The 22,663-nt window shown below is 35.0% G+C and overlaps 2 protein-coding genes across 2 annotated transcripts in view; one reads left to right on the top strand and one right to left on the bottom strand.

The window, feature by feature from the left end:
- Window positions 1-4,503: 4,503 nt before the first annotated feature.
- On the top strand, window positions 4,504-9,013 carry LOC128242331 (uncharacterized). Its single transcript, XM_052959439.1, has 2 exons — window positions 4,504-4,932; window positions 7,177-9,013. Exons 1-2 carry the CDS (start codon window positions 4,595-4,597, stop codon window positions 8,558-8,560), a joined length of 1,722 nt encoding a protein of 573 aa, XP_052815399.1. The 5' UTR covers window positions 4,504-4,594; the 3' UTR covers window positions 8,561-9,013.
- A 2,348-nt stretch (window positions 9,014-11,361) lies between these two features.
- Window positions 11,362-22,663, bottom strand: part of LOC128242332 (uncharacterized) — a 32,191-nt gene continuing 20,889 nt past the window's right edge. The window contains exon 5 of the mRNA XM_052959440.1: window positions 11,362-11,590. The gene's annotated coding sequence lies outside the window, so the exon portion shown is untranslated. The remainder of the gene's footprint in view (window positions 11,591-22,663) is intronic.

Here is a 22,663-nt window from a genome sequence, read left to right as displayed (position 1 = left end):
GCCCTGAAGCCCTGCCATTTAATTTATTGTTTTTTACAATTATGACAACAAGAGCTGTCACAGAGACAGCGCTCGACTATTCCGCCACTTTACAGTGTAAAGATTGAAAAGTTTTGGCGAAACATGCATGGATCACTGTTAGATTAGATTTCAATGCAATACATGATGTGCTGAGATATTCACATAAATTTGGTAACATGCAACATTTTAACCAGATTTTTTAAGTCTAAAAATAAAGGGCCATTATTTGCAAAATACAGTTATCTAACTTGGTTTTTCAATTAGGCTGGGTGGTTGAATACCATTGTATAAAGTCTCACAGGTTCATGATTTTGAACAAGTGTGCAAAGTTTGAAAGGCATATGTCAATAGACTTTGAACATATCTGAGGTAGTACGCAAACTTTAACGTAAGTTCTAAGTAAAAAAGGGGCATAATATTGTAAAAAAGCTTGATACATTGACCTCCTCCAATACACAGGTTGAGATCATGATGGTGAACAAGTGTGCAAAGTTTAAAAGCCAGATGTCAATGGACTTTGAAAATATTTGAGGTGGTACGCAAACTTTCACGTAAATTCTAAGTAGAAAAAGGGGCATACTTTTGCCAAAATGCTTGATAGAGTTACCTCCTTCTGTGTACAGGTTGGGGGCATGATGGTGAACAAGTGTGCAAAGTTTCAAAGCCAGATGTCAATGGACTTTGAAAATATTTGAGGTAGTACGCAAACTTTAACGTAAATTCTAAGTAGAACAAGAGGGCCAAGTTGGCCCTATATCGCTTACCTCAGTAAAACTTTGTGCTATAGACTTGTTGATAATTAAAGGGCAATAACAGGGATTTGGCTTCTCTGATGTATGAATTTGTTACCTCTAGAATGTTAACAACGTTTTCCATATTTGTTCTCTGTGCCCTTGTTTTTGACCCCAGATAACCATATTCGAACTTGAGGTAGAAATCAACAAAATAACCTTACTGACAAATTTCCAGGATATTTGAGCTGAAAATGTTACCTCTAGAGTGTTGACAAGGTATTTCCATGTTTGAGCTCTGTGACTTAGTTTTTGACCCCCAGCTGACCCATATTCAAACTCGTCCCAGTAATGATTGGGACAAACATCCTGACCAAGTTGAGGCAAAAATGTGACCCCTAGAGTGTTAACAAACTAAGTGTGGTCGGACGACTGACGACTGACAATCATCGATCCTAAAACCTCACCCTCAGCCTACGGCTAAGGTGAGCTAAAAAGGGGCATAATTTTGTCAAAATGCTTGATAGAGCTACCTCATCCTGTGTACAGGTTGGGGGCATGATGGTGAACAAGTACGCAAAACTTCAAAGCCATATGTCAATGGACTTTGAAAATATTTGAGGTGGTACACAAACTCTCACAATAACTTTGTGTAACATAAGTGGTTACGCCGACGCTCGGGTGACTAGGATTGCTCTCCTTATTCTTCGAATATTCGAGCTAAAATCAAGTCAACAGTGCGTTATAAGACTTTATTGATCTAATAGTATATGGTTGTTTATTGCTGATGTAATGTTTCAACCATTACAAGGCTACAGACCACTAAATAAATTTCCTATATATTCAATAGTCCAATTTGCATGCAAGATAACACTGATTTCTAGTGTTTCACAACCACAACACCGTTTATAGGGAGAGAGCATCTCTTGTGTACTATATGTTAAACAACATTGGAAAAAGAGTTACGTTTTTTTTTCTTATAAAAATAAAATTGGTTGAATGTAACCACTGTGCATTCGGTAAAATGACAATTTCCGGTGTATGAGGGTGAACAATGCGGGGAAAAGGTAAACAATTAAAAGTAGATCAAGAAGATCCAGCATGTTCAGCCTGTGTTTGAATTAACAAACCATTCAGCTTCAAAACCTATCAATATGAAAGGTAACCAGGTCTGAAATGTTATAACCATTATATGATTCACTGTCATATTCCAATTAAAAGAAATAAGGCATGTTACAATGAACACAGGCGTCTGAATCATTGTTTGTCTCTAAAATGTTGATTAAAATCATTTTGGGTACACATAAAGAGATAAACAACACATCTGAAGATATTTTGTGCCTTTGATAAACAAGATAAAAACAATGTATGTAACTCAAACTTACCGGATTTCACGGTATAGATGAGTTTTAGTCAAATTTCTTCATTTTTCGCCTTATTCATGCAAATTGATAAAAAAATCATTAATTTGTTTGTCAGATTAATGTGACTATTGCTATTGTCAATACAAACCTTGCAGTATAATGGCGAGTTGGTCCACGGCAGATTTTTTCACCCCAGGATCAACTGAGAGAGATGTAAATATCTCATACACCTTCCGCGACCCATCCACCTGAAAAGCATAACATTACAGTACATGTATTAGGATATTTATCATGAATTTAAAAAAAAAAAGATCATTTCTTCAGAGATTAATGTGACAGTCACTCTAAGGAGTCTGTGTGAATTCCTGGCATGAATAACTGTAAGTCAGTTAGAAATATAACAATTATTGGAAGTGATTAATACCTTTCACAGAACAACTTCCTGTAAAATATAATTACAATAATCAAAGTGCAATAACTATAAATCATCATACACAAATTAAAGTTTCATTTGCATGGCACTTCTCCACAATACAGTAGATATGTGAGTTATGGAGAAAAGTAGTCCCTGATGTCCCAGGATGGATGGACGGACAGACGGGACATTTTGATACCTATAAAAACCCAAAAGAACAAATATCGAAATCATGAAAATCATAACGACAATTAGTAAGGGCTTCCCTTATTCACCCTCACAATTCTTCTTTAATCATTCAGATTTTACCTTATTTGTTTAAATGATCACAAAATAACACTTTCTCACAGTTAAATGTTGTCCAAACTTAATTATCGTGAATCATAAGATTATTATGCAGATATGCTTTTTTTCTGATCAATTCAGGGCCAATGTTTGACCCCATTTTTAACCGCAAAATGTATACTTTGTTATTAGTGAAAATAAATCCCATGTTTTTTTCTATTTCTTTTAAAATTTGGACCTCAGAACCATTTTTTTTAGATCTTACAGTTGACAGGGGTAAATATTAACTATATTTCGCAGGGATTTAGAAAAATGTGTCCCTTCTTGAAATCAAAGACACTGTAACTGAAGACAAGGAGACTTAAGTTCATCTCAAATAATGCTTGTTATGGCTGAAAATATTTAAATATTTCAGTATCCAAGTACATTAAAATTTTGCGACGAAATACGCAATGATTTGACTCCATATTTTTTTATCCATTTCTACACATTCAAATACTGTGAAATCATAAAAAATATTCGTGAGGTATGAATTTTCGTGTACTTCGTGGGTCGGCTTATCTGCGAATTTAAGATCCAAACCACAATTTGAGTCTTAAATCATACTTTATATGTAAAAGGGTATACATGTATTTACATGAATATACATGGTCGCAGTTTACACATTGAAAGTCCTTAAATCATTGCTAATTGTATACTAGTAATTTGTTATAGTTTATAGTAGAATAAATTGACAAGCTAACTAAAACACTTGCACTCTCTGATTTTGTCAATATATTGATCAAGTTTTCAATATTGCTCTCTCACATATACCTTATATACCTATCTCATTCATACTTTTGTCAATGTCTGATGTTGTCAATAATAAAATCCAAATCAGGGATTGGATGCTTTAAAAAGACAGGCTCATATTTTGGCACCATTTTTATTTCCAGTAATGCATTTGAGAACACTTATATTATAGTTAATTTACCCTTTGATACCGAAATTGTTGGAAAAAATACACATAAATATTGCTTAACATTTAAAATATTTTTGTCAGTTTCATTATTCTTGGAAGGGTGATTTTCTATCTCAATAAGTTACTTCTATCAAGAAAGAAAATTATCCGCAAAATCACAAAGGTGGCATGAAAGCTTGAGCGTTTGTTTTCAAGTTCATTATTTTATTATATTCAGAGAAAACCTTAAAAATACTTGTTCAACTTTATCATTTAGACATCTTTGACTTAAATAAAATTAAATTGAAAACATGAATAATTTTGATCAAACATGTAAACATGAGTACATTAGCTGTAAATATTCGTTGTATGAATCTTGGTCATTACCCAATACTTAAGTCATAAATGTATTTCTATTTTCTACACTTAAAATTTGTTATAAGGATATCAATTACAATTTAATTGACCGTGCTACAGATAAAGTACTGCTTCTTTATCAGCAAAATATGAGACACCTTAAAATAGCAATAAATCCTTTTTGATTTTTCTCTTCTTCTGCTTACACTGTGCATTGAAATATCAATTGATCAAAATAAATCACATACTTTTATGTCTTTTGGTTTATATAGGATTTCATTTCATGCTTAATTTTTTTTTCCACTAGTGTATCATTAAACTTCCTTGTTGAGAAATGATCACGCAAAGCACTATGGGATATGTATACAGTAGTCAAGGGGGTTACAAGGCTTGATAAATCGACATGAATATTTAAATCTTGTTGGAAATTGTGACATTTAACAGACATATTGCACGGAATAATTAAACTTATTGGTTTAATATGGCTTCAAAGCACACAAAGTCCTTTAAAGACTCAATGGAAATGGCATCTGATTTGATCCATGACTTTGTCTGCTCTCCGTGTCAAGAAGACAAGCTTAATACTGAGGCCAAGTATTTCTGTGGGGACTGCTCAAAATACTACTGTGACAAATGCCTGGCTTTTCACTCCAAAATCCTCAAACAGCACACTGTGTTGGGCCGTAAGGATGTGGACAAGTGGCTTGGGCAGGGCGACGCCCTCATTTTATGTGACCTTCACCCACAAGAGGTCATTAAACTTCTGTGTGAGGACCATGCTGAGATGTGCTGCCACCTCTGTGTGTCCTTAAATCACAGGTTAGTAATTACTTCTTTAAAGCGCAGCTATTTCATTGACACCAATATATCTTAGGATGAATAATTTAATCACTCACTGTTGATTTCTCTTATGATTTGAGAGGATACTATAGCTCCTGCCTATATGAACTGTTTAATTTTCAGTAAGGGTGAAAGGCCTAAAACTGTCCATTATGTCAGAGAAAGAACAGACGGAGACAAGCAATGAGGAGGTTATTTTCGCTGACATAATGGACAGTTTGAGGCGTTTCATCTACTTAAAACAAGTAAAGAAAGAGGTCAAAATCATGAATTTCATGGCGCTATTGTTAACTTATTGGACACTGTTATTTACTATTTGAAAAGATACTAATCATGCAAATCTCTTAGGCAAAGCAAAATGATTTTGCTCTCATTTACGTGTACATATAAATTGTAATATAATTATTTTTAGTAAACAACTTATATTTACAGCTAATGAAATTGCAGATAGGCAATTATTACGTACTAGGCTTATGAGGCTTAATCATTAAGAATTTCACCTTTTGCGGGGTTAAAAGATCCGTCCACTGCCATTTATCCGAAACACAATCCCAGTGTGAGATTTTATGTTGACAGTGTCAGTCAATAAGGTTGAAATCTAAGTCAGTTAGATGACCTAAATTAAAATCGTATGATTACCTGGTAAGAAGGGCTCGTTCGCTATGCTCTCTACAGCCATTCTTAAAATTAAGATTTTAATTCATTTACTTTTTACTGTAAATTCAACTTCTATAGACATAAAACAAGTGCAAACTTCGTTTTTATTGAGCATTATTCACTTAATACGGAAGTTTTTAAGAGATTTAAGATTTGTTTGTTTTTCTGTTTATACAACTTATAAACATTTTCCTTTGATCTAATGGCTGCACAAACCTCAGTCACATCTTCATTGGGCATTGAGTTGTCGCAACCTAAAAATCAAGGTTTTTTAAAAGCAACATTGTATTAACAAGTAATAAAAATATTTAAAGTATTTTTTCTTCAAATAAGTGCATAGTTTTACACAAACAAACAAACTTTATACACAACAACAGAGCTGTAGGCAAAAGGTTTTAAATTCTGTTTATTCAACTTTTTTTCGAATATTCAAATACCAATTTGACATTCGAATACCAAATGTTTGATCGAATATTCGTTTGCATCCCTATAATGTTGTGAAGATGGCTCTTCGTAGCAAGAGTGTGACAATTGTTTACACGACTAGATTACTACAATTTTGTCATCTCTGTGATGTAATAAAAACAGCAAAGAAAATGGACACAGATGAAGTAGCCCTCAATGATGTCCCCTGGTATTTGGGGATGGGGTCTGTTTGTGTATTAAAAAATCATATTTATTAACTGACTAAGCCGTTTTGGACTGAAATTTACAAAAAGAGGAATTTTCAAACCAATTGTTTAGTCCTTTTCTTTTACTAAATTCCGTCCGGCAAAGTCCAAATCGATCCAGACCGGCAAATTGTTGGTTTTAGAAGCCCTGTAAACAATCATATATATTCTCTTTATGCGTTAAGATTATGTCCATGAACTAAATTCAAAGCTGAAATGTTGATTAACTTTTATCAGTAGGTGAAATATAACAATTAAACGTTATTAAATACAAATGCAGCTTCAATATCTATATATACGAGCTATATAGGACACTGCGTTACATAACAATAAGTCTGGGGATGCAAATGAATATTCGTATATTTGATCAAACGTTTGGTATTCGAATGTCAAAATCATTATTCGAATATTCGAAAAAAAGTTCAATAAAAAGAATAAAAAACCTTTTATCTACAACACTGTTGTTGCTGATCAAGTTTGTTTGTCTTGTTATTTAAAATAAAACATAAACACATGAACACATAAAACTATTTTAGATTCTATAGATGTTTAATACCGTCACTTATTCACTATTCTTACATCCTACAGGATGTGCAGAACCATTAGAACAGATCAACCGACTAAAATAGTATCATTTTAATTTGCACCTGTGAAATATTTATTTTATTAAAAAAATATGATTATATTTTGTTTTCACAAAAGCATTTGTTTTTTAAATGACATTTTTTATTCATGTTTAAAGAATTGTACAGATAGTTTGCGAATGCATGATATTGCATGAACGCTAAATTAATATTGGGAGAACGTATAATATAAACAAGCAAATAAAACTATTAAAGATTCTATAATAGTTAATCCAGTCACCCATTCACTATTCTTTCTTTCTTTAATTCAGGATGTGCCGAAGCATCAGCTTGATTTCAGACCTCGCCAAGGGCGTATACAAGATGGCCGATTTCAAGCAGCTTTCATCCAATGTTGCTAAGATAACAAGAAGCCTTAACCAGGTAAGAGAGGTCAGAAAGAAGAACCAATGCTCCTTGAAGACTTCTGGGAAGTCTATGCTGACAAAGATCACGGACCTAAGAAAGTCACTGAACCAGCTGCTGGATGAGCTGGAGCAGAAGACAGTGAAACAGATGGACAGCGTCCTGGCTGACCTGGATGTCACACTACAGAAGGACATCGACTCCTGCGCACTGATACATAATCAGCTCAATACCTTGTTGGGCACCATCAAAGCCCAGGCCAAGGACAACGAGCCAAGCTCCTACAATGACTTCTGGATGTGTGAAGAGAAGATGGCAGAAGCCAACAGCCTGCTCCAGGAGATGTCCACAAAACCTGAACTGACCGCCACTTTCCAGTCTGATACCAGGGTTACACAACTGCTGTCTAACATGCATTCATTAGGCAAGATCCAGGGATATCAGGAAAGCAAAAAGATCTCTGAACAGATCAGGCCATTGCCTGATAAATCAAGGGGTTTTGTGGTTAAGAACAAGTCAACCTTCAATGTGAACATCAAGCAAGATACAAAAACCTGTGATATTATGGGTATCACAGAACTTCCATCAGGAGAGATAATTCTTTTAGATACTAGCAATAAAAGAGTGAAGGTATTGAACAAGGAGTATAAGGTAATAACCCAGTGTGATGTCCTTCCAAAGCCCGAGGACATCTGCCATGTGACTGGTAACCAGGTGGCTGTAGCAGTAGACTGTGGTGACAGGGATGAGGTCCAATTTCTCACCGTGTCAGCTGGCACCATCAAGATGACCAGGAAGTTCTCAGTAAACCATGACTGCAAGTCCATCAAGCACCATGGGGACCAGCTGTATGTGGGTTCCAATACAGCCCTGTACCTCTACACCACAAATGGCAAGCAAGTCAAGAAATTGTATGAAGACACACCAGGAGGGTGGTCAGTGGCTCAATTTGCTGTAAACCAAGTTGGCAAGAGGATATACATCTGTGACTTTACCAATAACAAAATCAAAACAATTGACAGCAATGGCAATATTCTAGCATCACTGAAGGATCAAGACATTATTGAGCCATATAGTGTACATGTGAGTGAGGGTGGACATGTGTTTGTGTGTTCATTGTGCTCCAAGACAGTGGTGCAGGTTGACCAGCAAGGCAGGAAGAAGCTGGCCACACTGGTTGGGAAGGGAGATGGCGTCAACTATCCACAGGCAGTTTGGTACAGCACCCACACTGGCAGACTGATTGTGGGTGGAGGACAAGATGATATTGTGGTGATGGAACTTCAGTAGACTGTCGGAAAGTCGACAATAGTTGGAAAAAGTTGATGAAGTGATGGAAGGAAAACATTGAAAGAGACAGAAATGAGATGCTAACCAGTTATATTATATATTGTAACTGTAACTGCTGGAGTGTGTTAATCATATTGAACTATCTTTAATGTTATCAATTCATTACTATCTGTAGGCTAATCTAGGTTTTACTTACATGACTGTCAAATACTTTTGTTAGTTACCATAACAAGAACAAAACAGAAATTGAATTTTACAAGTATGTGTGTTTCTTACAATATTGCATTATCAATAATTATATTTATAGAACATTTTGAATTTATATCTGTATAAAGTAATATCTTATACAATGATTAAATATTATCAAAATTAAGGGTAAAATAATATATGATTTAGGATCCCCAAAAACAAACATACTGATTAATATCCTGATTTAGTGTGTTAAAAAATAAATACCCGTATTTAGTATCATCAAAACCAAAATGTGTTGATTATTGGTAGAATTATGATTGTTTAAGTACAAGTAGTAAGTACCTTATACAATAATAAATTGGTTTTGAAATGAATATTGATATTTTTACTGACCCTTGGTAGTTACATTGACCCAGGGTTAGGCCACACTATTTATTGTCAAGTTTATCCCCAATTCCATTTCTCTAAACTTGTCTAAATGTAGATATAAGGGTTCAATGCCTTTTCCATTTTGACTACAATAGGAATTGATTTGTCCTATAAATGATCAACTATGCGTACTAGACATAACAAGAGATTGTCTTCATCATTTTGTAGTTGTAGGTGAGAAATAATCAATGATAGACATGGAATTTGAACTTTTGGACGGAGAAAAAAACAACACAGGGGCATACCAAGTATGATGTTCCTGGTTCCAAGTAAGAAGTTCCTGGTTCCAAGAATGAAGTTTCAGGGTACTAGACTTGTAGGTCACAGTGAGCTTGACCTACTGACCTCAATATCAATAGGGGTCACCTACTAATCAAGATCAACTAGCAAATCAAGAATGAAGTTCCTGGGCTCAAGCATTATGCTATTCAGCTGAAATACTTATTTTACCTCAAGGTCACCTTGACCTTTGACCTGCTGACCTTAAAATCAAAAGGGGTCATTTGCTAGTCATGAACAAATGGCATACTAAGTATAACGTTCCTGGATGCAAGCAATCTTTAGTTATTTAGCGGAAACTGTTTTTTTTACCTCAAGGTCCCCGCGACCTTTACTGCAACCTTGACCTATGACCTTCTGATCCCCAAATCATTAGGGGTCATCAACTAGTTATGACCAACTAGCATACCTGGTATGAATTATACCTTACGTCAATATGAGTCTATGCAGAAACAAACTGAAGCTATCACATGATTGATGAATGCCCCAAAGACAGGGAATGGTTGGAACTTAACAAACAAAAGCAGCGTTCCTACCTGAAACAGCTCTAAATCGTTGTTTACTGATCGTGGTGTTTCAACTATCAGAAGATTTGCAAGGTCAGCTCCGAACATATGGGTAATCGACGCACTCCCCCTTCCTCGTTGGAAAGGTACCATGATAAATGATTGTAACGTGTGTGCGGATGATGCAATACCATCACTTTAGTTTCAAACATATTCATTTTTAACCTTTGAGAAACAACTTATTAGAATATTACATTATTCACTTTTTTGGCATAATGTTATGGGCCAGTATTCGAAATTGATCTTATCCTTATCCTTATCCTAAGAAATGCCTCAGTGAATCCGTTCAGCCTATTGATCAGCTAAATATAAAGGCAAACCAAAACACTCAGATTCTACCCTTGAACTTAGGTTCCATCTAAGTTGGTTAATGAATATGGCACATTGAAGAGAGTGGTCGTCATGTGTTGAATTTAATGGTAGATTAACAAATTAACATGGTACCACGTTGATAGATGATTTATATGGTTTATACATTCATAGCAATAATTTGACTGCAGTTAGTTAGCGGTATAGCTAAAGAGTTATGGGAGACTGTCTGCAAAGAGTCAAGCATGTATACCATTCTGCCTTCATTGAAATGAATGCTTAATGGCGCACAAAATAGGTTGATGCAGATTTTAATTGTTATTTTGATTGTTATTTTAATGTATTATTGTGTGTTGCTCATTGCCTTTAATGATCAAAACACAAGAATTAAAATGATTAAGGTATAGAATAAAAATATCAGCGATGTTTTGGCACTTTTTCATTTTGTGGCTACCTAGCTATTGATAAAAAAATCCATATATAAAAAATGCATCAATTTATATTGCGTACCTTTAAATTAACCAAACTCACATTATCTTTAAAATTTACATTCTGCAGATTGGATGTGTTGCCTGTTGAGAGCGCCCATTATTAAGGTCACCATGACTTCAAAGCACTAGGGGTTATCAATTGACCTCGTCAAATGCGCATATCACAGATGCACATTCGACGACTCCAGAGAATGACATTTACTGTGTTAACACTTGCATAGTACTGAATGAACGTGAACATTTAAGGCTTTCAATAAACCAGCAGCTAGCTGGGGGAAATAAAGTACTATTTTCTCTCACTTCCACGTTAAGAATCGAAACAGAACTTTTTTTTATCTTAATACATATTGTTCCATGCTTTGAGTGAAATATCATTCTATTTTTACCTTTCGTTATTTTTACTTCAATGAAAATTTCATTTTATATCTGATGCATTGATTTCTGTGATCACATGGTGAAATTTAGGTTCATCTTACAGCCATCTTACACCCAAATACAACACTTTATTTTTGTTAATTCATTACAAACAACAATCATAGGATAAAAAGTATTTATTTCTCAAGAATCGAAATGCATTTGTTTGATACCGGTACTCGCATGTATGCATTCTAATAAATACCATTGAAATCTTGTTTGAAATTCAATAAAAATTATATCTGCAAAACTGGAAGTGCACTGGTGAGTTCTTTCATCATTAACTGCGATAAGGCTCGACTCCTTAGTGACTGACTCTGAGTCACCAACTCTCTGGCTGCATTGGCCACCTGGAATAAAAAAACAACAATAAAGATTATTTAGTTTCACAGCTCAAATTAACGAAGTGCCATGGGTGGGCTAATCAGTAACTGGCTCTTTAACAGGTAAGTCACTAACTCGCTGGCTGTGTTGACAACTTCTATAAATACAATCAGTTAGTTCATTTAGTTTCACAGATATAGTAAATGTAGTGCCATAGCTGGGCTCATCAGTAACTGACTCTTTAACAAGTCACCATCTCACTGGCTGTGTTGACAACTTCTGGCATAAAAGAACAAGTTAAATTATGCAATGTTACAGCTACAAAGTATAGTAAAAATGCCTTGGCCATGCTCTACAGCATGGACTGCCATAACGCTTGGCGCATCAGCAACTTGGGCCCGTTTCAATTAAGAATTCTAGCCTTCAATCTTAAATCTGTATTAACGTCACAAATGGCATTACATTGATTTTTCTATTGCCTCATATTTAAGTTATTTTTTAGTATTTGTTTTATTCACCCATAAATGCAGAAGTAAAGTGAAACTGTGAAAATAACATAATCTATGACACATATAATTTCAATTTACAACTCAAATTGGCTAAGATCTTGATTGAAACAAGCCCCTTGCTCTTAACTCACTGGCTGCATTCGTAGGTTAGAAAAGTCAGAACTTAATCATTCTGTATAATAATAAGAATGGTCTGCCTGCTCTTCCAGCAAATCATGTCACTATTAGAACCGATCTTAACATTTGCGTCCGCATTGTCATGGAAGGGTGCTGCACCATGTCCTTTTTCAGTAGCGCAGCCTTTTACCCTCATGGAGATCTGCCTTTATATAATTAAATGCTGCAGAATGTCGAATATTTCTTGTTTATTGGCTAATAATATTGTAAATACATACACACTTTACATATCTGTATGTTGAAACCTAATATTGCTTCAAGAAAGACAATTTCTAACTTTTTCTGCCAAACTCATAATGTTGAAGTTCTTCATAGCACAATTCAATGTGCCCTTTTAACCTGTCCTTTTTCTGCAGCACACTTTTCTTTTTAAAAGCTGGTTAAAACCCCTGTATTTTAAGTGTGTATATTGTTTTAAGATATCATTTACGGTTGTGGCATAAAAAAATAAACATTGACAATGACTCCAAACGGTCCAGGTATTCAAATGAAAATGGTACAAAAGTTGCCTGAGTGACCTTAACAGCGAGTCGAAAGACAACGATCTCGTACAAGATGTCGGCGTCATTGGTGAATCTGACCGTCTAACAGCTTGTGGAGCCGGGTTCGCTGGCTTTTATCGCACTGAAGCCCGTCTGAAAATGTAGAATTTATAACCATTCTTTTTCCCTTCCATTATTAAGCTAATTTGTAAATGGTTTGCCTCATCAATTAAGAGAGGTCATTCTGCATTAATTGGCTATGTTAACCGCATTTGTGCTCATTGTGAGAGCTAAACGTAAAATATTCAGCGCAAAATCCGCATTACCCCAGAATACAATTCTGCTTAAATTGGCATTGAAGTCCGGTGTTAAAGAAATCGGGGTCGGGTGACCGGGGGCGGCAGACTCGGTTGCAAAACAATGAACATTATTAGAGATGTGCGTAAAATGTTCAGGGGACAATACGCATTGACCCAAAGTGTCATTCTGCGCGAATTGACAGTGGTATCCGGAATAAATAAATCAGGGGTCGGTTGGCCAGCGGCGGCGGCCTGGGTACAAGTCAGTGCTCATTTTGAGACGTGTGCGTTAAGTGTTCAGGGGACAAATTACATTGCCCCAGAATGCCTCTGCGTGAATTGGCAATGATATCCGAAAAGAAATAAATTGAGATCGGGTTGCAGGGGCCGGCAGACTGGGGTACAAATCAATGCTCATCGTAAGAGCTGTTTGTTAAAGGCTCGGAGGGCAATCCGCATCGCTCCAGAATGCATTATGCGTGAATTGGCACCGTTCTTCCAGAAGAAGTAAAAAATAGGGGGCCGGGTGGCAAGACTGGGTTGCAACGCTTATCTGGGTGTATTACGAAATGACCAAAAGGGGTTAGTTGACAACCGCCAGGCGGGAGTGTTCATAGCCAATGATGTGCCTAAAAAGTTCTTGGGACTATCCACAATGTTCTAGGGTGACACTCAGCGTGAATTGTCAGTGTTATTACTAAAATGGGGATTTGTTGACCCTGCGATTTTCGTGTTCAGTGTGTGTAAAATGTTAAGGGGACTATCCGCACTGTTAGAAGGTTATCCGCGTAAATTGGCAGTGCAGTTTTACAGTTCAGTTTCAGTGCTGTGCGTCAATTGTTAAAGGGGCTATCTGCAATGCGTCAAAGCAAAGCAAACACTGTCGTCAGGCCGGTTTATGGATGCGTTATATCATGATGTCCTTTAAATATAACATCAAAACCTGACCAACTGACTGTTTTTATATGTTGTTTTTTTGTAAAAACTAACCCATGCACATGCTTTCAAAATAAGATATAATATGTTCGAAGTCATTGCGCCTAAGATTTTTTTATTTATTTTATATGTTAAACAATTACAGCATTAATTCTTTCACAGCCAATATGCGAAACTTATTTTTGATTACCCTTTTAAAACAAATAGGATTCCACTTAGTATTGGGACCTTTTTTCTATTAAGTTTCGCTAAGTTGTTACAATTGTAAGCAACTGAATGTATGCAATGTATACAGCATTACACTACATGCTTAAAATGAAGATACGTATACCGGTAGATGGATCACATAAGAACCTACCATGTTTCTGTATTATTTCATGACTAAAGCTTTCAAATTTACCTTTGCACTGCTCTTATACAGCTTGAAATCGTCCGACTGCATTCACTTCTCGCATTGGAATCGGATACTTAACGAATCTCGGCGCACATCAAACGTTTATTTCAGACCGTTTCATTCAGACCAATTATGGCCACGCCTACCGCAAATCAACCGGCAAATCACACATACCAATTAGATGCGACTTCACCTTTCAAGAATGTCATGACCAAATCATACCCTATACCATCACTTTGTACACGACGGGAAAATCATCGATTACGTCTATTTATCTGCACAGGGTATAACTGACGTTGGGTCCGTTGGAGAAATGTGAACACTTGAAATGAAGCAAGGTTCGGAAGCGTGAATAGCGAGTTCAGGTCGTTGTGAAATTCACGGCAACTGTCACACGATGTTCAGTTGATTTCTGCTGTTTGAAACCTAGCCCACAAACATCATTGGCTAAGGGTGAATACGCTAAACACGCGCCAATCCCATAAGTGGTTCTCAATGCTGTTTCTGCTTTTTTTTTTACTTTTTCATTTTGTTATACAACTTGTGGAACATGTGTAATTTGTAAAAGTGTATATTTGGTATATACCTGTTACAGTTTAGTTAGAAACATGTTGTTTGCCAATAATAGGTATAACCAAGGTTTGGCAAGATTGGATAACCAAGAAAATGGATTGGATAAGCCAGTGAAAAATGCAGGTTTTTTTTAAAAATAAAGGGGCCTCTCAAGTTTAACAAAGCGATCAGGATTGTAATTCATTTTTATGGGGATATTATGGCAATTAACAGTACCAAGATTCATAAGGTCTATCTAATTGCTTTATATATATATATATATATATATATATATATATATATATATATATATATATATATATATATATATATATATATATATATATATATATATATATATATATATATATATATATTATCATATTAAATCGTTAATCTTAAATGACTATGGTAAACACTTAAAAGGCAGTCCAGAATGCTTTATAGTCAAACCAGAAGGTTTCCATGACATCTGTTTTTGGGGCATATCTGATTTTTTAATTGAGTTGACTTAAAACACAAAATAATCTTTCTTTTGTTCAGTTGAAGTCAATATCTCAAAAACATGTAAAGTTATGGAGGGAAAATATGGCACCAAAATTATTGTTCTTGTGCACTGCATTTCTCCTAGTGAGTTCAATCTGTATATGAAGTATGAAGTATACACCTTTAATACTTTTCATAATAAAGCTGGATAATAAATAAGTATGACAATCATCAAAGGGAAATAGCTAAAAAATCATCTGCACCCAGAGTTATGGTCCATTACTCACAAAATGTAATAATTTTATGTATATGATACTGTGTTTTTGATACTAAAAATCAGTAAGTTATACCGGATTTTAAACTTAAAGTGGAAATCGAAATTATTAGAGAATCGCCTTATTTGTGGGTTGGTCACTTAGATATTCATTCAGCAGAAAATAAAGTACCATATATTTCATATGTTTATCCGTTGTTGTACAATCATCATTTCCAAGTGACTGTCCCCATTTCTACCACCAGCTTAGAAAATCCCCACTAGGTAGTCATAGACTGCATCTGATACTTTTAAAAATGAAGAAAACAACACAATCATGAACCCAACAAATGAAAATAATATTGGGCATGCGTTTTACATTCAAAAGTCTTCGTCTCAGTTTCTGATGTTGCTTCATTCAACAAAAACAATTACCAATTCTTACCTATTATTACTAGAGCAATCTATGAACTCTACCAGAAGTTTAATTTCTCACGAACAAGTGAACATAAAAATTACAATCCAAATATTAAAACCAGAACTGTGTCAAGTTGACACCAGGTCTTGTGTTGCTTGCTAAATTGCATATGGGAATGAATATAGATAACAAAACCACAGGGATGTCTCATATTATGACAAAGCTTGGTGAACATTAGTAACCCGTACAATCTCCCTATCTGGACTGCATGTCTTTCAGACTAGGCAGCATCATTTGAAAATATGGGCCATGTATATCATCTGGGTTTTATCTATAATGGACCATATTGTCCACTATCCCATGTAAGCAAATGAGTTATGGAAATAATTATCATATAAACATTTGTATATTTGTGTCTTCTTCAGTATTATATAATCAAATATCTACATTATTTTTTAATAATAATTAGGTTTATAAGTTACTTTACAGTACACATACATTCATATGTAGATAAATGTATTTACATTGTTTCAGTTACATATAAAGAACTAACTTAACTAATCATTGGTATGCTGCTTATCATCATGTAGCAATTTCAAAACATGTAGCATCTTATAAATTTAAAGTCCAAACATCTACAAAAAAGGAACTTAAACAATAAACTAAAAAAACATGGTTTAAAGAACACCCATCTTGTAACAATCTTAATTGCGCGGGCGCATCGGCGCCCGGCGCATATATTGATTGTTTTAGAAGTGTCCCTGGTGCAATGGGCTTGCGCATGCGGCGTTTTCATTGTTTTGATCGCGCATGCGCCGTTTCTTACCGTCCGCTCTCGAATAATTCCGAAGCAGTTCGCCATTAGACTGGTTCCTGTTCGATATTGCAATAGAAGATTGGTAATCTTCTAATATGTGGAGCTTTGAAAATATAAGGCAAATTAAAACTAGAGATTTTTTTAAATAACTCTTTTAGAGAAAAAATATCATAAATGCACAATTGTTGAGAAAACTTCTGTTTTTTTATTTAAATATTTTTACATAAAAGAATAAACCACGAATGCGCAGAATGTATCTTACAATAATCTTAGAAAATCGGTGAACCAGTCTATTATTTGATTACCCGGTTATCACACGTACGGGTCAGATGCAAGCGTCCAGTACACTAGGGATATCGAGGTCAACACGCTGGCGGTTGGGGAAGGTATTTTCATTTTCTTTTTACGTAGTGAACTGAAAAACTATTGTTATTTTATATTTATCATTTTAAAAGCAGGTTTCGTGTCTTTCGATTTAAACAGTAGCACGGTTTTTTGCGGTATTCCTACTTTCATTTTGGACAACATTTGAAGGCTTTTCCAAATTGCGTCATTAAAACCAGGAATGATAGCCGTCCAATGAAAACGCTTCTTGCATTTCAGATATAGGCGAGTGTGCGGTCAAGGTCAAAATTGCGAGAGGGTGATTCGAAGTGAAATACCGCAACAAAAACGTTCGATTTGGACATTAACGTGTCTAACTGAATGAGTCACATTGGTAGGGATGATATTTCAAGCCCTTCTTCGTAATGCATGCGCAAAGTTTGCATGTCAGTCTGTATGTAACGAGTTTAAGGTGATTTGTTCGTAGTAATTAAATTTTTGCATCGTTTTCATTACGCACCAGTTATTATTTTAGACTAATGCATGAGTCAATTGAAACCACGCCCCCCCCCCCTCGGTCAGGGGAATAGCGAGGAGCCTGATCATAGGTCCAGCCAATCTTGGCTAAAATCACGTCCTGCGGGGATGAACAGATTGTTTAATCTCGCCAAATGCCCCCGCACCCCAGGGGCCCTAGGTAAGGCCCATTCCCTGCTATATTTAAAGCGCGACATAACCATCCCATTCACCCGGCAATGCAGGGCCACCTGAAAGTTAAAAACATGGTCCATTTCCCCGGCTATCCCCGGTATACCCGCGGACCTTTGGGGTCGTGGTTACAATTGACTGGTGCATTAGTTTAAAATAATAAACATGTTTTACGGGATTCTGTCTCAATTACGGGATTCTGTCTCAATAAAATGTATATTTATCATCCTACATTCCAGTTTCTATCACAAGAGTTGTAAATATTGAACAGAAAGGGCTTCATCTTCAAGATGAAAACTGCAAAAAATGGCCACCAACAATAATGGGCCAGGACTGAGGAGTTCCAAGAAATGAGTTATCTTCAGTCCACAAATATCAGTGCTGCCCCGCTGCCCAAAACCAGGTTTGTTCTCTTTCTTTGTTTCCTGTTAACTTTATGGTTTCAGAACAATAGCCAGCATTCATATTAAAAATGAAATCCCAAACCTTCTGCATTTTGTGTTGTTATGTAACACAACTAAAGCTAGGCAAATATTTTGCTAAGTTTTTAACTGCAACTTTAAATAGCATTGCTTTTGGTATTAACATTCAACCTTTAATAAAACAAAAACATATGGATGTTTCAATGCATTTCAATAAATAATTGAATGTATTTACAATTATTCACAATTTCATAGAATGTTTAAAAAAAATTAACTCTACAAGCTTACATTTTTTCACAATATAATCTTTTTTTAGACGTCATTTTGATATTTATTTCGCACAAAATAGAAATTACATGACCTATAAACAAGCCTTCCTAAAAATTAATAACATTTTTTCACTTTTTCTATAAAAATTGCTTAACTCAATAGCTGAATAAAGGAATGAAATCATTACTTGTATATAAATACTTAATCTTAATTATTATTCTGCAATTCATGCATCAATGTTTGATTTGTATTTAACCTGATTCAGAATTGACATCAAATTGCAAATTACCTGTCAATTCACATTTCGAATAAAGCTTATGAAATCAACCTTGAAACCTAACAAATTCACCTCAGTTTAATGTTTAGAGTTATTTTATTTCTCATGTTTCATGTTATCAGGCCCCAATTTCTCAAAATTTCTTAAGCTTAACAGGCTTAAGTAGCTTATTTCAACTAGCCAAAATACATACTTAAAGAGAATTTTGATAAATGAATAATTGTTTATTCTGATAATCATGATTATAATTCCCATCTCAAGGGTAAAAACACTTAAAGAAGTTAACATTACGCAAATTATTGAAAACCAAAAATAGTGAGCTTAGCTTAATCCTGTTATAAGGGGCTTAAGAAGTTTCGAGAAATCGGGGCCAGGTCTTCAGTGCTACATTCACTTATCATGATATCATAACACACTCCTTTCATATCTTTTTAGAGTGTGGCAACAAGTTAATGGACCTTGACAAATGTCCTCTATGTTAGAGCCAGCCCCTTACACAAGTGGCCTACTTTTGCACAGCTGAGGTTGTTATCAAACGCAGCAGTAGGCATGAAATGCGGAAACTGTTCCAACTTGATCTTCAACAGTTGAGTTACTCCTCATCACAATACCTGAACTGAAAACAATCGGTGACGATCCTGCACTTCACTTCTACCTCACAGTGCTCTTCCCTATAAACGCTAGAGGAAAGTTTGAAAATGGAAAACTTGTCATTGCAAGTGTGAAAGGACCAATTGATTCTTAACGAAACAACCTGCCTCAATGCTTTAGCTGACACTACATCAAGTCAACACAAGGCAATTTGTTTTTCTCGCAACCTGACCGGTATGTTGAATCTGATCAAAATTGTACACAACCACTGGTCAAGAATATAGAAATACAAGTTGTATGATCAGTAACCTAAATTATTCTTGAATATTTGAACATAATAAAAGAGTATTTGTTAAAGTTATACATATTGTGTGTAGTGTAGGTAAGATCAATGTCAAGGTTATTTTGGCTAAAAAAAAAGGAAAATGAGTCTTGATTCATAACATCGATGAAATAGCAAGCCTTAAGTATTTTCGATAAAGTGATACATATATTTTGTGGTGATGTCATAACCTTGTTTCACTGTTTTTGAAGAGAAAACACATGTTATAAATATATTATCACATTTGTGTTTTTTAGCTCGACTATTTTAAGAATAAGGTGGGCTATACTATTCGCTCTGGGGTCGGTGTCCGGTTCAAGTTTTAGGGCAAGTTGGGATTTTCACTTATAAGTCCAATATCCTATATTCAATTGACTTAATATCTCACACAGTTGATCAGGGCCATGCTACAGGAACTACATTGGCTCCCTGTGCAATGCAGAGTAGAGTACAAAATTCTAACACACACATTTAAAGCGCTCCATGACCAATCGCCTGCGTACATTGTGGACATTTTAGAAATATAAAGAGCATCCAGAAATCTGAGGTCGAAAAATAAGTCACTGACGTTAGTTGTGCCTAAATGTCGGACGGCGCGTTATGGTGACAGAAGTTTCCAGCCAGCATCAGCTAAGTTATGGAATGCCCTCCCAACTGACATCAGAGACTGTAACACCTTGCAAAGTTTTAAGAAGGCTCTGAAAACCCACTATTTTATACAGTATTATGGACGATAAGTGTTTTATTATTTTATTTCCGAGTGCAAGGATCTATTCGGGATTTAACTGCTTGTTGTTACTTTATCTTTAAATTTTATTGGTTTTCACTAACTCTGAAATTATTATTCTGTTATTTTATAGTTATTTCAAACATTTTATATTATATTAATTTTGTACATTATAAATTTTAGGGCAGGTTGATATATTTATTGATAACATTTTAATATACCCTTCATTCACATTATCCTTAATACAAGTTATGGCCCCTGATTGACTTAGGTTAAAGTTTTAGGGCAAGTTAAAGTTTTAGGGCAAGTTGGGATTTTAATAAAAAAAACTTCTATACCTTCATTCAATGCATTTAATACTTCGCAGAATTATTGACGACCATCTTACACTAAGGAACATAACTTCATGTTAACCCTAAATACAAATTATTGCCCTTGAATGTTTTTTTTTTCTTTTTAACTCTTCTTTTAATTTCTTTTGAAAGGCACATTTTTATATTCCTAACCACATTCTCATAAAGGGAAAACAAGATATTTGAATGACCTGTGTCATTGTTCGGGCGGGCTGGTGTTAGAGCAGCGTCAAAGTCACCTTATGTATCGAATAATTTTAGCTAGGTTTGACATAGAGAGACCAAACTTGGTATATGCAAAGAGTTTATGGAGACCTTTTATGGGAATGCGTTTGAGGCCCCTATGATCAAGGTCAAGGTTACTATTAATAGAAAAAGGGTTGGTTTTGAATTACTTAAGTAAGGGTCTTCTAATTGGTACCAAATTTGGTATATAGGGAGAGTTTATAGAGACCTTTCCTGAGATTGTGTTTTTGGCCCCGAGAGTTATGGTCTAGGTCAAGGTCAAAATAGAAATATGGTAAGTAGGGTACTGAATAACTCAAGTAAGGGTTGACATAGTGTGACCAAACTTGGTATATAGGACAAGTTTATGCAGATCTTTAATTTTTGTTGGCTCCCTAGGGTCGTTGTCACTGTTACTAAAAATAGATTACTGTTTCAGTTAAGGCGGACATACTGTGACCAAACTTGATATATGTAGGAAGAGTTTATAGCGCGGACACGAGTATGTGTACTCTGACATTTAAATATCTCGTGTGACTTTGATCTTTGAGTTATGGACCCTGGTCAATGTCACTGCTCATCGTCTCAATGAGGACAACATTTGAACCAAGCAATATGGTAATCCATCAATGCATAAGTAAGTTATAGCACGGACACGAAATGTTACAGCCAGACGGACAGACAGACTGATGAAGTGTTTCTGTAATCCCCTCCCCACTCCGTGGCGGGGGATTTGAAATTCTGTCAATATGTTAAGTGACAGTTGTGCCAATATCTTACAGTCACAATATATGACTTAACAGAGTAACATTATTTAATAACTTCATCATAATGATTACTTATCTTCCTATTGTTTTCTTGAATGTTCTGCAATTTCAATAATTATTTACAAAACATGTTCCTAAAATCAGAGACATTTGACAGTATTATAAGACTTCTCATTCAAGGTTTTGTCTATCTGAACACTGATGTTTGCATAACGCTCTGTAGATATCACTATGCTTTTGCTTAGTTTAATTCCCATTAATGTTTAAATTAATTTCTCATATGTACATATATTTAACAATATTCTTTTTTTTCAACATCTTACTTAAACAGTTACAAAATGTTAATTTACAAGAAATACTTGTATTTATATCACTGTGTCATTTTGCCAATTTTTCATATATGTACATATATATAACAATGTTCCGTTTTTCAACATCTCACTTAAACAGTTACAAAATGTTAATTTACAAGAAATATTGTATTTATATCACTATGTCATTTTGCCATGTCACCCTTCTTTACTACCTGTTATGCTTAAAGCTGCACTCTCACAGATTTACCATTTGTACAACTTTTTTTATTGTTTGTCTTGGAAAGCGCAAATTTTGTGTTAATATCCGCAAACAAATGATTTAAGATTACTGACAAAAGATCAAATCACAGATTTTCATATTTCCATTTGAAAATTATGTATTATGGCTTAAGCTGTTACTAACAGTTTAAGAAAATTGCATAAAACATCAATTTTTGAACTTAAGTATAAAAATCTGCAATCTTTTTTTGTCAGCA

The sequence above is a fragment of the Mya arenaria genome, chromosome 8 (genome assembly GCF_026914265.1).
Source record: "Mya arenaria isolate MELC-2E11 chromosome 8, ASM2691426v1".
Taxonomy (NCBI): Eukaryota; Metazoa; Mollusca; class Bivalvia; order Myida; family Myidae; genus Mya; species Mya arenaria.
This window is presented reverse-complemented; position numbering and strand designations above follow the sequence as displayed.

Excerpts from the sequence above, each read along its gene's own strand:
- LOC128242331 (XM_052959439.1), top strand. The coding sequence starts at position 4,595 with ATGGCTTCAAAGCACACAAAGTCCTTTAAAGACTCAATGGAAATGGCA. Across the intron at positions 4,933-7,176 it reads TGTGTGTCCTTAAATCACAG|GATGTGCCGAAGCATCAGCT; the intron begins GTTAGTAATTAC and ends TCTTTAATTCAG.